The following is a 15,693-nucleotide window of genomic DNA, read 5'->3' as shown; positions in this document are numbered from 1 at the left end:
GATATTAATTTGGATTAATTCAACTTGTGCAGTTGAAACAATGCTATTTACCCATTAAGTAGTATAAAATCCAATGTCCCTTTAGCATCACAGCCTGTTTCAGCTTGTCTGATTTGATTGTATGTTGCTCTTTATGTGCTCTGATGTCACAAAGTAAATTCTCAGTGAGAATTGATATTGGCATTAAACCACTAATAGAGCAGTCATATAAGGACAATCCTTCTTGGGAAGGGAATGTTTGTAGGCTAGGAAGAAAAGGGAGCTTGAGTGGGCCCTTTTTTATATTAATTTATTTCTGCTTAACATTGGACACTGGCAAAAAAATGTTTCCCATCATACTGAACCTATGGTGCGATACAAACAAATATATAAAATGGTGAGAGCACACTATAAAAGATAAAATATTACCACATACAAAAGCGAATGATATTCATGTAATATGAGAAAAACATAGGGCAATAAAGTAGAAACAAAGTGATACACAGTGTATGATTGGTCTCACTCACATGTTTCTGAGCCATTTAAATAAGCTGGCTCAAAATAGGAACCTTGAATGATCTCTGGATCAGTAATTGCAGCTCTCTTGTCCTTTATTTTTTAAATAGAATGCAGGATGCAGATAAAAGATTTATTGGCACAAATTGATAGTGCATAACAAATAAAATCCAAAATAAAAGTTCACCAAATACCAAACATTTGGTGAACTTTTATTTTGGATTTTATTTGTTCCAATAAATCTTTTATCTGCACCTGCATCCTGGATTCTGTTTAAAAGAAAAAGGACAAGAGAGCTGCAATTACTGATCCAGAGATCACCTTTACCAGTCCATTCAAGGTTCCTAGTCTGAGCCAGCATATTTTATAGTGTGCTCTATATAATATATAATATATATTATTTTTTGCTTGTATTGCACCTTTGTATGTGTGGTGGAGTGACCCACATAGGTGACAGTAGCACATTTTTATAGCTGTGTTTTAACCAAAATCTTATTTTCTGTTATTTTATACTAAACCTATGGTTCACATAGTGTGTGGTAATGTGACTATACATTGAATGTTCCAGGTTTTCTTTATTGAGTGAAACTTTTGTCACTCCATACAATAATGTTTTCTTTGACAGTGTGGGTGAAACAAAGCAAATTTAATACTGTATTGAATTTGCTGAGTTGTTGCTGAGTGAGTAGCACTAATAGACACCACCCAAATGTTTTGAAGATAAAATAATTAAGCTTAGTCATGTTGTAGTATTTTATTTTTTTTTTGTAACTGCCATATGGTTTCTCTTGTTTTTTCTGTTATCCAAACGTGCAGATTTCCCAGGAACAAATCCAATTGGTGAAAGAATGAACTGCAGAATTTTATACATATGAGATCAAACGTGAAAGAGCACTGTTTTCTCTTTTTCCCCTCAATATTTTGACATCCGTGACTTTTACAATCAACACAATTGTAAATGCTCTCACTATAAATTAGAAGTTCAAATAATGGATCTTCAGCTAAAGATCCTTTGGGTGGTAAAGTAAAGCACATGGTGGTGTGCATAGAGCGTAATGTAGTGGTACTGAGGCAAAAGTACTAAAGATAGACGATATTATCGGCCGATATTCTGTATTTTGGCAAATATCGGTATCGGCCACTATTGATGCTGATAATGTAAGAGGCAGCAGTGGCCCAGCACATGCAGGGCTGGCCCATCCATAAAGCAGAACACGCGGCCACATTAGGGTGCACTGGCTCTGGGGTATGCACAAATCGAGTGACCGGCAGGAAGGAAGCGCACAGCTCTCCCCCTACCTATCTCTCAGTGTAGCGTGGTCGAGTGGAGCAGAGCAGACAAAGGTACACGAGCTTCAGTTTCCTGTACTCCGCCGGACTTGCAGAAAGTGCTCACAGAGAGAGCACTTCCTGTCAGTCCGGCTGGGTACAGGAAACTCAAGCTCCTGTACCTCGGTCCACCCTGCTCGGCCACGCTGCAAGAGAGGTAATGAGGCACAAGAGGTAGGGGAGAGGACCACTAAGGGGGTGGACACTAAAGGACACGGAGGAGAGAGGAACACTATGGGACAGAGAGGGAAAAGGTACATTAAGGCCCCGGGAGGGGAGGGGAACTCTAAGGGACTGGGAGGGGAGGGGAAGGGAACACTAAGGGATGGGGAATGGAGGGGAGAGGTACACTAAGGGACAAGAGGTGGTGGTGAGGGGAGGGTACACTAAGGGACAGGAAGGGGAGGGTAAAGGAACACTAAGGAACAGGGAATGGATGGGGAAGAGTACACTAAGGGACAGGATGGGAGAACACTAAATATTCTTGAAAACATAAAAAAATCTGACTGGCATGTATATTTTGTGCATTTACCACTTACCAAGGATTTGCAAAAATAAATAATATATAACATATTATATAACATATTCAGTTAACAGTAGAATTGTGTAGAATTTTTTTGTTTTTTTCTCAAAATGGTAAATACACAAAGTATCGGTAAGCTATCGGCCGTAAAGTTCACAGGTTATCGGTGTCTGCTCTAAAAAAAAAAATTCAATATCTGTCGATTCCCTAAAAAATACTGTCCATGGCTGGCTGAGTAATGTAAAAGATTTATTTTCTGAGCAAAGCCAGAGTAATTGCACCTGTCGTGGCTGTCACTCACAGTCACTAGAGGTGCTTCCTCGTTGCTCTCCCACAAAGATTGCAAGACTGAAGTATGACCTCACCACCCTATGCTTTGAGATTCCAAATGCTCCTCATAGAGATGCATTTAATCAATGCATCTCTATGATGAGAGGCTGATTGGTGTAGCGTGCATGAGCACTTGCCTCACAATGCTTCTCTCTGTGCTTTGTAACATATTTTATACAAATTATTGGTGGGGGCTGTATCTAAATAGACAGGCTAACACTCTGTTTGTTTTTGTTTATGGTTTTTTTACAGCAGGGATGGGGAACCTTGACCCTCCAGATGTTTTGGACTACATCTTCCATAATGCTCTTACAGCCATAATGCTAGCAAAGCATCAAGGGAGATGTAGACCACAACATCTGGAGGGCCGAAGGTTCCCCACCCCTGCTTTACAGGAACACTCCAAGAGGTGTGCTCTGGTGCTCCCACTCACCTTCACACACATTATAAGAAGGCAGTCTTTTATTTGCACTGGCACTGTAAGCACTACAATTTACTACATTGGATATGGTGTAAAATGTCTTTGGGTGCCACCCCTTCACATTTTTAGAGTGGTTTGACAAACTGTCCCTCCCAATGTCCAGATTATTGCTTCTTTGCCAGTGCTTTAGCTAGTCAAACCTTTGGTAGTGATGATAAGCTAAGAACATTGGACTATCTTCCCTACAATGTTCTCAGGCACTACTTCCTAAAGTTGGATGGGCTATTGAATCCGTTAAAGTAATGCATTTTTTTCTTTGGGGTAAATTTACAAACCGCTTGCAAAAAAATTGTACATGCTTCCTTTGTAAGCCTTCCCCTCTCCTCCAGAACAGATTAGGTCTGTGTCAGGAAATGAGCAAATCAGTGTCTTCCTATTGAGAATCCTCTCTGTTGAAGCCACAAGCGCACACACTATGGCGTCTTTCTTATGCTTCTCAGTGAGTTATAGTACAGCTCATGGAGCAGGAGTGAAGTCAGGTGTGCGCTAGCACATTTCGCCTGCCACTTCTGTTATCTCTGAGCGACAGCTAGGGAGGTGTTTCTGCCCCAATTGCAAAAGAGATGATTTTTATTGCTATTGGCACTTCTGCAAACTACCACAAATATGATAGATTCCAGTCATTTTGTGTGTAGTGTGGTCCATTAAGTTTCACACTAGCAGAGTGAGAATCAAGGGGCCAAAATATAGGTGCAGAGAGAGCCCCAATTTTGTTTCTCATACCTCTCCAAATTGAGATGGTGCTCATGCTTTTTGCCCTAATACCACTACAAAATCCTGTAGTGGGTATGGTGGTTATTGGACCCCTTTTAAGTTATTTTAGCATTTAAAACTGTAACTGCATTATATGACTTAATTTTAAGTGACTATAACTGATTGTACCAAGTAGTATTCACAACTGAATTTTGTCTCCCAATCTTATGAAATATAGTGTATAACGCTATTATCTTTTTGTGTTTCTTAGCTGCTCAGTTTATATATTCCAAACGCAACAGACATCAGAGTTTTACAGAGCCGTTAGAAGAAGAACATGAAGATGATGAACATATGGAAACTAAGGCTGCAGACATAGCTCTGAGTTCTGTGGATCAAGGTAATTCATGCCTGCTTGTTTCTAATTGCCTTAGATCCACACCAATGCTGATATTCATAACAAGATTTCCACATGTAACATACCCCATTTGCACTTATTACTTTCATTTTTAAAGAATTGGAATAGACAAACCCACTAGACATTTAAACTTCCTAGTTGTGGAGCTCAAGTCAGGCAGGCAATTGCTCAGCGCACATGATGACTTGCAAAGACTTCTCATTACGCTGCTTTAAGAACCTTGTGATTGGACAGCCACAGAAAGTCTGGACTGAGTTTGGACAGGAGGGCTTGCTGAGCCTTCAGACAAAAGACAGGCAGCTTTTGCAAGCTGTATATATATCTCCCAATGTAAAAACATTGCATAATTGTATGCAAGTTTTATTGGGGGTGTATCTACTAGATAAAATATATACACACACTATATAGGCAAACGTTTTATGACCATGCATTTTAAATACATAGACAGCTTCCACTGTTCTGGGAAGGCTTTCCTAAAGCTTTTGAAATATTTCTGTGGGATTTATTTTCCCATTAATCCAGTAGAACATTTGTGAGGTCAGGCACTGATGTTGGACAAGAAGGCCTGACTTGCAATCTCTGTTCCAGTTTATTCCAAAGGTGTTCGATGGGGTTGAGGGCAGGTCTCTGTGAGGGCCAATCAAGATCTTCCACATCAAACTCTTCCAACCATGTCCTTATGGATCTTGCTTTGTGCTGGGGCACTGTCATGCTGGAATAGATAAGGGTCTTCTCAAAACTGTTTCTACAAAGTATGAGCATAGCATTGTCCAAAATGTCTTGGAATGCTGAAGCATTTTAAGCTTTTCCTTCACTGAACGAAAGAGGTCTAGCCCAACCCCTGAAATCAGCCTCATCGTTCTTTCCTCCACTAAACTACAGTCAGCACTATGCACTCAGGCAGCTTCTCCTGGCATCTGCCAAACCCAGAATCGCCTGTCAGACTGCCAAACAGAGCAGAGTGATTCATCACTCCACAGAACACATTTCCACTGCTCTAGAGTGATGACATGGTTTACACCACTCAATCCGATGCTTGGCATTGTACTCGGTGATGTGAGGCTTGCAGCTCTTCAGCAATGAAAAAACATTCCATGAAGCTCCTGTCGCACAGTTTTTGTGCTAATGTTAATGCGAGTAGATGTTTGGAATTCTTCAGCTATGGCGTTGGCAGAGCATTGAAGACTTTCACGCACCATGTGACTCAGCACTTGGTGACCCCGCACTGTGACTTGGCGTGGTCTTCTGCTTTGTGGTTACTGCTGTTTCTAAACTCTAGTAGTGATGACATTTCACAAACTCTACTATCACAGTACCTCATTTAGATTGACCCCCTTCCCCCTACAAATGTTTGTAAATGCAGACTGCATGGTTAGGTGCTTGATTTTATACACCTGTGGCAATGGGTCTGATTGAAACACCTGAATAAAATAATTAAGAGGTGTAGCCTAATACTTATTGTGTGTTTGTATGTAACTACTAGACTGCCACTAGAGGCGAATCCTGCAGTTTCATGGAATTTGACTCTGTGAAACGACGCTAGATGTCCTTGTGCTTTGTGTGAGGACATCGGTGTAAAAAAAAAAAATATTGATTCAATGATTTCATGTATGGAAGAACTAATGCACATGTGCGGCCCAACGCTGAGAGTCCTCCGCACTGGAATCAGATAAGTGAATGAAAAGTTTTGTTTTAACCCTTTCATGGAATGGGGGATGGAGCCGCTTGGGCTGAGGGACACTTTAGTGTTAGGAATACATCTTTGTATTCCTAACATTACAGTATTCCTTTAATCATATACAGGAGTCTCCTGCAGGCTTTAGGTGGCTATTGACAGAGCAGGAGGTAATAAATTCTAGATTAAACAGAATGTGCAGTTAAGGAACCTAGAATATTTAGGTTCCTTTTCAGGAAGTATTTAGGAAGGCTGTACAAGTCATATGCAGGGAGGTGTGACTAGGGCTGTGTAAGTGATTGATTTAATGCCTAAATGTCAGAGGATTGAGCAGTGAAACTGCATGATCTATACACCAAAACTGCTTCATTAAGCCAAAGTTGTTTTGGTGCCTACAGTATCCCTTCAATTCTACCATACCTTAAAGTGATCATTTATTGGTAATAATTGGTTTCCGTTCTCCCTGTATCATCTGTTTCCTACCTGTTCATTTCTACTGTTTGTTTTATTTCCTCCTTCGTGTGTGTTCTACCATTATGTTGTTTTCTCAGTGGAAAATCTCATTTTATACATTTGCATGCTACTGTTTGCATTTTTCCTTTAGATTGTATATGACTCTCTTACAAAAGATTAAAAAGATAAAAACAACAAGGTAAAATAGTAAATTTAAAAATTATGTATTTTCATCTTGGATACTATACTGTTTTACTCGCTAGAAATATGCACTTATCTGCTATACATACTCCTATACTGTTTTACTCGCTGGAAACATGCATTTATCTGCTATAGATACTCATATACTGTTTTACTCGCTAGAAACATGCACTTGTCGGCCCTTCCAAATACAGTTTCTACACTAACATTGCTGGTTTGGCAACATATCTCCTTGTCACATTGGCATGCCAATTTTTACCCTTTTTGCAATGTAAATAAATATCTTATTAAAATTTGCTTGGATCCAGCAGTATTAAGACATCTTTCTTTAACAAAGTCTGGTTTGACAAGCTGTATTTATTATTTCCAACACCAAAACATTTAGTGTAATAGTGAATAGCTTGTTGTATACTTTTGCTCTCAACATTCTGTAAAATGTGTTCAGTTCCCAGGGTTATCTTTAAATACTCTTCAACCATTCAAATCAAATCTCTGCAAATTATATGTTTACAGTGTAAATTTTGTTGAAACTTAAAGTGAGTTTTATTTTTAGTACTTTAGTATACTTTAGTATAAGAAAGGTATAAAGATTTAAAAACATAAATAAAATGAGATTCATGCATGATACTGCATCTTCTATATTCTATGAAATGTAATTGCTTTTAAAGCATTGTTTAGAGCCAATGTAAAGCAATATATTTCAAAAGGTTACTGCTCTATAGCTTGTAAAACATGGGTATATGTAGTGTACTAAGATGTCTTGATATTGATTGTAAAAAGAAAGAAATGTAAGTTAAAGGTATTAACTGGATGTTCTGAAATATCAATGGAAGCATGTAATTGGAATGTTTTTTTTTGTTTTTTTTGCTTGGATCACACCATACACTTACAAGTTTGTTGGCCTTTCTGTAGCTGCTCTTTCTTTTAATCTTCCCGTTTTTTTTTCTTAGTTTGTCGGACTTCTCCTTTCCTTCAATAAAGTCCCAAACATACTTACGTGCTGAAACTCACTTGTTAATGGAGGTCAATACTCCACATTCAATAACCAATGGTGGTGTGAAAGTTGTGCTTTTAATAGCCTCCAGGCAGCTGGAGGGATGTTTTCCAACCTCTGTTCTATAACATTTTGTTTGTTTCAGCTCGTCTCTACTCATGCCTTGATCATATGAGAGAGGTCCTGGGGGAATCTGTATCCGAGCAAGTTATGATTGATGCCGTCTTGCAATGTAAATTTGATCAAGCGAAGGCTCTGGACCTTATATTTCAGCAAGATTGTAACAAAAATCTAAATTCTGCAACTAATGACTTGGCATCTTTTGGGAGATTATCAAAAGGTACATTTATAGTAGGTACTTAGATACTTAAACGAAGTACCTTACCATACATATTTATATTTTATGTACAATGTGTATATATCAAGGAATGATTACTCTAAGCTCAAAACGGTGTACTTTCCCCTTATAAGCTGATCGGGGAAGCTTAAAAACATCCCCTGATGGAATTATCTCTCATACATAATCTCTATGAGCTTCCTCACTACTTGGTGCACTCTGAGAGAAATATTGGAAACCTAGCATTTAATTCCAAAACTTTGCAGGTGGGGCTGGACGAGTACAGCTTTACATCCTGATATGTGCTGGTTATGGATCTTTGACGATCTCGCCACTGGCCTTGTATTATTAAAAAATGGAGCTGGCTACTGTACTGCGGTTTCTCAAATTCTGCAGTCGATGCATTGAGAGCAGCAGCAATCAGTGCTTCTTCCATTTTCACTCAAAGGGTTAATTACATTTTTTGTTTAGCTCCTAATTTTTTTACAAAATTTCTGTCCTTAACATGTCATTTTGACATACCATAAGTTAATGTATGCTACTTTAAAGAAAAGCTATCATGATTTATTTTTCTAGTGAAAAGATTACGTATATTAGAGCCACTGTGCATAGTTTGTTTTCATTCATACATATGAGTTATTACTTCTTTACAGTGCATCTGCTGGCTGATATTTAAAGGAACACTATTGGGTTAGGAATACAAATGTGTATTCCTGACCCTATAGTGTTGAAACACTATTTAGGTAGCCAGTACCCCCCTTAACTTCCTTAAAAAGTGTAAAAACGTACCTTTATTCCAGCGCTGTGCGGGACCAGCGGTGCTGGCCCTGCCTCTGAAAGGCAGGGTTTACATGAAAGAGCCTGCAGGGACATATACACACCAGAATAACTACATTAAGCTGTAGTTTTTCTGGTGACCATAGTGCCCTTTTATTTTTTTAGGGGAAGTTATCTTTAAAGGGACACTTATATTAGGGATATATAGGGATTCTAATAAAAGGCATAGAAGATGAAACATGAGGAGAAAGTTAAGTTTGGCGTGACAGTGCCACTTTCAGGTAGGGGAGTCAGGATGTGTACTGATATTTATTGATTGTACATTGATATATCAACTGTTACATGTAATATTCTATTTTCAGTTGAGCATTTTATTTTCCCTGTCTGCCTCTGTCAGTACTGAAACGGTGTCTATGAGTCAGTGTTCACTACACAGCCAGCAGAATTCATTTGGAAGCATGAACGCAATTCAATATTTGGAAGCATGAACGCAATAGTCTTGTCACTAACAGGGTTATTGTTACATAATTAGGAACTATCCTCTACAGATTCGTCTGATTTTTAAACGAATACTGACAAACCAGGCTTGAGTGGGGATGCGCAAGAATAGATTTTTTTTTTAACCATTTGTATTATATTTTAGCATTCGTAGTGTTCACCCCATAATTGCACCTCATTTACACAGAAGGTAGTGTGTAAACCTCTATGAATAAATCTTTTCTAAGTTTGAAGGTCTTCTTGCAACCACAAAATTATAGCAAGTCAAGCTGTTTCCATAAGTTTGAATTTAAGTTTTATTGTGTAGTTTGTGCCTCAACACCTTGTTATCAGTGTTGTGAAAAGATAAATCATGACATCGCAATATGAAATTTGAATTCACATAACTGTTTGTTGAAGCTGTGCAATGAAATGTTAAAAGCATGTCGGTGACCTTTAGCAAATAAATGCCTTTTTTTTTCTCTCTTTCTCTCTACCTCTACCTACCCTCCACGTAATTTCTGCTGCTGATGTCTTGTTTCGTCCTGATCTTCGTTCATCTGAAAATTATTGGCTGTCGTAAGGTAAGAAGCCATAATTCCTTCTTTACAGAGCTTAGTTAATGAACAGTGTAAATGTTGTCCTATAGTAAAATCATCAGAGAGTTTTCAAACTGACCCATGTTTTAAAACAACAAACTTTAAGTTTAATTTACATGATGGCTTTAAAAATGAAACGGATAAATGTAAGGCTTCTCTGTCAACTGAGGACACCTTTTCATCTCTTTCCTCCAACCTATCTTTATCCACATTAATAAGTGATAGTCCAGAACAAACATTTTCCTGTCCTGTTTTGTCTGGAATAAGTTTACAGGATTTAATTTCACATTCTAAGATTAAAGCTTGCATGGGCAAAGAGTCAGACCTGTTCGATGCAAAGCTTTCTGATTCTCCCTGTTCAAGGGACACAGAAAATATCCTGACATTTCCAGGTCTGAAAGAAACCCAAGTAGAAGTTACTTTGAACTGCTCTGGTAGTAACAAAAATGCAGATGGGAGCCGAATGTGTGGTTTCAATTCAGATTGTTTCTCTGGGAACATATTGGATAATCAGACCACTTTATTTGGAAGTTTAAGTTCTGTACTCCATAACACTCAGAGTGGCCACATGTCTGCCAGTGAAAGAAATGCGTCCACGACAAAATATGGAAGTCCGTCGTTGGCGGATCTTATTCAGGAGCACAGTGAGGTGAACCCACTGCTGGACTTCTCTTTAGATGGTCCTCAGAAGAAATCTCCTGATAATAAAAGACATGCTGAATTCCTCCTGCCTTTGTCTCAGCTGTCTGATCATTCAAACACAAAGGTTGAGATGCCATTGTTGACAACATCTCTGTCCTCCCTTGTTGTTTCTGAAAGCTTTGGTGCAGAAAAACCAACCCTTTCCTTGTCAGAACTAATTGCTGATGTCCGTAAGTCTGACCCTGATGATCCCTATGAGGATTTGTTATCCACTGCCATTCCTTTAGCTGAAACCGGCACAAATATTGATCTCAGTGTTCTCATTAACAACCCTGGAAGTTCTGACAATAGCTATGTCTTTCACTCAGTGAACTTACCTGCAGGTCAGATAAAGCCCAATTTATGTAACAGCAATACATCCTGTAAAAGAGTGCACATGCATAAGACCCAGTCAGTTAAGCGCGCATGTCGTGCAAAGGCTTTGGAAGCCAGACCATCTGCATTTGCATTAAGTCTGTGCTTTAATTACACCCCAAAAGCCTGCAATAAAGGAATCTTAATGAATCCCCGAAAACACCTGTATAATCCAGCAGCGATAGCTGGGGAATTATGCCACTCTACACTTACACCATTTGATTTTCATACCCCTTCCCCTGATGACATTGTGAAAGAAAATCAAAGAAAGGCTTTTGTTCGGTAATAACATACAATGGACTTAAATATTTTTTTATTTTAGACATTAGTTTATTTCTGAGAAATGGGTGGAAGGCTGTAATTTTAGGAAACGTGGGTCTCTTGCTGTATATTTAGTATTTTTTTTATATATATGTAGACTTTTAGTTTGTCGTCTGAGCTTGCTTAAAATGTGGTAGATTTATTTTAATCCAGTACTTATGCACTTATTGTAATGCATCATTACCAGTATTTATCAAAGTATTTTTTAGATCTTTTGCTTTAGTAGTTAAACTTGGCCAAAACACATTTTTGATAAATTTAAACTGCATCTTTTTCCCCCAGACATTGACAAACTGGTTTATAAATGTTCAGCACTTGTCAGTCTTATCTTTAAAGCAGCCATCTTGCATTTAATTTGCTACTTTGTTAGTTTTTTTTATTTATTCTTTTACACCTCTCTAAGGATTGGGGAGGGTACAATACCTTACAATTTTCTGCACTTTGAAACCTTTTTGAGGGAGAGTTGACATACTGAATTTGGATTTTACATGAAATTTGAGGTTTGAATTTATGCAACAATTTTTCTTTTTTGGAGCATCCTTTAGAAGTGATCTCCTTGTGTTTGTAAAATAACTTCCACAATGAATTTTTTTTTTAAAAATCCATTTTGTAGTTGAATTAAATAATTTGATGTAACTTTTCCTTTGTGAAGATTGTTATACATGCTTTATCTTACTACGGAAGTGTTCATACCTATAATGCATGGGTAGCTGCTAAAAATTATTCGGGGAAATTACATTTTTTTTTCCCTTTTTCTGAATCTTGTAGGATTTTGGTTTATGCACTAGAACTACAAGTAATATTTTATAGTAAATTTGCCAGGGTTACTTGTGTTATATTTTTAAATGGTGTAAAAAGGAAATGTATTTTTGTTTTTTTAACTGAATATGTCTATGCATTTTATATGTAAACTAAATAAAGGTCCCGTGAGGACAAACCTGAATTCTTAAAGCTGTCTTAAATGTGTTGCATTTATGTAGGGGTGTTGAACTCTTGTGCTTCAGGGCACAACCAGAATAAGCTAAGATTAAAATAACACAATAAAATAGCATGCTACTAAAAAAAGGCACTCTCAAATGTGGACGTAATTGATATAGCTAGTATGGAGGTCTAAATTCTGCATAAAGCCAGTGCATACTGCAGTATAACAGTTGAGAGTCTGGGGTATCTATTTTTCTAACTGCTCAAACAGCCCACATCATATAGTCTCCACAATTACTACAACAGGCTAGTTATAGTTATGGTAAGTGGTTATGGTGCTTCGTGTGTCCGTGTTAAGCTCATTCCACATGAGTACAACCAATCACTCTCGCTGCACTTTGACAGTTTCTGACTATTTACATCTCTTAGCGTCTCCAATGCTAGCTTATAAGATTTCTCTAGGGGTGCTTCAATTCTTTTTGACGTTCCTACAAACCTTCCACCCCCACCCCCTGCCTCTCTGTCCTTTATCAATATCAATGAACCCAGGTTATGTTATTATACAATGTCAATTTGCACAGCAGTATCAGTTTAACCCCTTAAGGACCAAACTTCTGGAATAAAAGGGAATCATGTGTCCTTAAGGGATTAAACACTATTACAATTTATCTGCAGGTGCTGCATGTGGAACACATTTTTATATATTCCATGCAAATAATTAGCATTGCCACTTTGCAAGACAAGATAGAGTAGGGACTTTTCTTTGAGGAGCATGATCTTTCCAAGTGGGCCAATAAGGATGTGTTTTTTTTTTTTTTTTTTTGTTGCCAAGCTAATTACCTCAATCCATCATTCAAAAGCATACCATACAGAAGGGAAAACTGTGCTTATCACGGACAGAGGAGTACAAAATAGTGGTGCATGGATATTGAGATCTGGCAGAACTAATCATTTTTAATAAATATAAATGGCGACAAAGGCGAGGGAGGGATTATAAATATTTAATGAAAGGGCATAAGGAAAATTGAAGGGGGAAAATGAAAGACAGTGCTGCTTTAAGTACCCTTATCACCTGTTTGCTGAAATTTGTTCGACCTCAAATGTAGTTTAGAAACGATATGATAATCAGATTGTGGCATATGTAAAACAGGAAACCATATTAAACAGTCCAAAATCAGTAACTGTAAGTTAGATCTTGGAAAATATTGAGTTTTAACTTCTCAGTATATTTTTGCTTACAAACTGTGCACAGAAGTAATATTCATATTATTTGACCAGTTTACTGTTTTATAGTTGCAGTGTTTTGGAAGACCTGCTTGTAGTGCTATCTACACTGTGTGGGCTTTCTAAAGGATGTGACTTCCTTTACATGAAAGAGTGATGTCATCTGTGAACTGTTCAAAATGTTCTCATGTGTTTCTTGTTTTACTATGGCTAACACACCTACACTGGAAACAATTAACACCCCAGTTTTATTTTTTTTATTGTTTTTCTACACACTTTGTCTAGATATGCAGCTTACTTCAATACATAGCGTATCCTATGACTAGAATTGGGTTTTGGTATTATGGTGAGATATCTTTGCATTGCATCTCCTGATTAAAATCATCATGCCTTGCAGAAGCTATTATAAAGTGGGTTACTTTGTTTTAGTTTATTATAGACTGTAGAAAAGATATAGTGGCAATAACTGTTTGGCAACAGGTTCCTATTATCATCATGTTGTTTATATAAACACACTTATTGTTTGTATTGTACCATACAGTTCATTTCATCCATGAGTATAATCTGTGTTTTAGGTTTACTGACCTATATACATATTTTGTGTGTGAAACATTTAAGTCATTTGTTTTGTGCAGGTGTATATATTTAAAATTTAGCAGCCTAAGACAAGGATGGGCAACCTTCGGCTCTCCAGATGTTGTGGACTACATCCCCCATAATGCTGGCAAAGCATCATGGGAGGTGTAGTCCAAAACATCTGGAGAGCCAAAGGTTCCCCACCCCTGGCCTAAGAGGATTATTCACAGACCTACACTGTACATAAAAAATATAACCAGGTGTTGAATACACTTGGACCAGACAAAATTTAGATAAAAGGACAAAGATGGAAAGCATTGCATGAACATGCATTCGTTAATATTTTAATTAGGGATCGACCGATATTGATTTTTTAGAGCCGATACCGATACCGATATTATGTGAACTTTCAGGCCGATAGCCGATATAATTTGCTGATATTCTGTACATTTACCATTTTGGAAAATAAAAAACTATTTCTAAAGGTAAATGCTCAAAATATACATGCCACGTGTAGTGGATGCAGTGTGTTTAGACAGGGCAGCAAGCGTTTACTCACCTCCCAGCAGCTCCTCCAGCTCCCCAGTGTAAATCTCGCGAGACCCGCGGCCGTCAGAGCTGGCCGCGGGTCTCGCGAGATTTACACAGGGGAGCTGCTGGGAGGTGAGTAAACGCATGCTGCCCGCCACCCCCAGGACCGCCAGGCTTGTAATGAGCCTGGCGGTCCTGGGAGGTATTATCGGCAATATCGGTATCCCTATTGGCCGATACCGATATTGCCGAAAATACCGAATATCGGCCGATTATATCGGTAAAACCGATAATCGGTCGATCCCTAATTTTAATAATAAAATTATGCAAAATACATAAAATGAAAAAATAGGACACACAAAATACACATTCATGCAAACATAAAATTGAAATACTTTTATATGTGGATTTGTTGTAGAATATTATTTGAAATGTCTACATAGGCCATAATGTGCTGAGCTTATCATCTGTGTCAAAGTACCAAAAAATAGTTGTCTTAACCTGTCTTTTAATGAACACCAGAGTTAATAATTCACCTTTGGTCCACTTTGGAGAACCTTGTGGATTAGTGAAGTCTTCTGTTAAAATGGATCATTAGGCAAGTTTAAAAGTAGTTTTTGTTATAGATATATAGATATATCTATATATCTATATATCTATATATCTATATATCTATATCTCTATATATCTATATAGATAGAGATATATATGTGTGTGTGTGTGTGTACACACACATCTCACACTTGTAAGACATTTTTAAATGATCCAGCAGCTCCCTCTTCTGGAGAATGTTTGAAGTGACAGCTGTATAATAAAAAAACATATTGATAGCATTTGTATTAGCATTTATAATTTTTAATATTCTAGTTTTTCTCCTGCAGCATTTTTAGATACTTCAGTGTTAGTTTTCATGTTCCTGAGCAGAAAATCGAAGTAGTATAAAAGACAATATTTCTTTCAAGCCACAGTTGTAGCTTTCCCTTGTAAAACAAATGATGCTACATACACGGCTGCTTTCGAAAATAAAATAAATAACCCATGAACCATAACATCACACTGATGTCTTCCTTTCACCTGGGATGGCATAGATAAAATAAAATAGTATTGTCCTTGTACATGTCTAATTTTAACAGTATAAGTAAAAGAAAAATGTAATTAATGCAATTTAGTGCCCAAGATACATGCATCATGTAACTTGCAGCTTCGTTTAAAAAAAAAAAAAAAAAAAACAACAAACACACCTCAAGCGATTTGTAATACTTGCTTGGAACATAATCTGTGC

At 37.6% G+C, this 15,693-nt stretch overlaps 1 protein-coding gene across 2 annotated transcripts in view; it reads left to right on the top strand.

Annotated features, from left to right (window-relative positions):
• Positions 1-15,693, top strand: part of HBS1L (HBS1 like translational GTPase) — a 96,163-nt gene that overhangs the window by 14,953 nt on the left and 65,517 nt on the right. The window contains exons 3-5 of one of the 2 annotated variants that reach the window (XM_063443254.1): positions 4,123-4,251; positions 7,738-7,932; positions 9,773-12,110. In XM_063443254.1, coding sequence (XP_063299324.1) covers positions 4,123-4,251; positions 7,738-7,932; positions 9,773-11,124 — 1,676 coding nt within the window. In that variant the 3' untranslated portion in view covers positions 11,125-12,110. Of the gene's footprint in view, positions 1-4,122; positions 4,252-7,737; positions 7,933-9,772; positions 12,111-15,693 lie in introns of those variants that run through there. The other variant, XM_063443253.1, reaches the window with a different exon arrangement.

This window comes from Pelobates fuscus, chromosome 2 (genome assembly GCF_036172605.1).
Source record: "Pelobates fuscus isolate aPelFus1 chromosome 2, aPelFus1.pri, whole genome shotgun sequence".
Classification (NCBI taxonomy): domain Eukaryota; kingdom Metazoa; phylum Chordata; class Amphibia; order Anura; family Pelobatidae; genus Pelobates; species Pelobates fuscus.
This window is presented reverse-complemented; position numbering and strand designations above follow the sequence as displayed.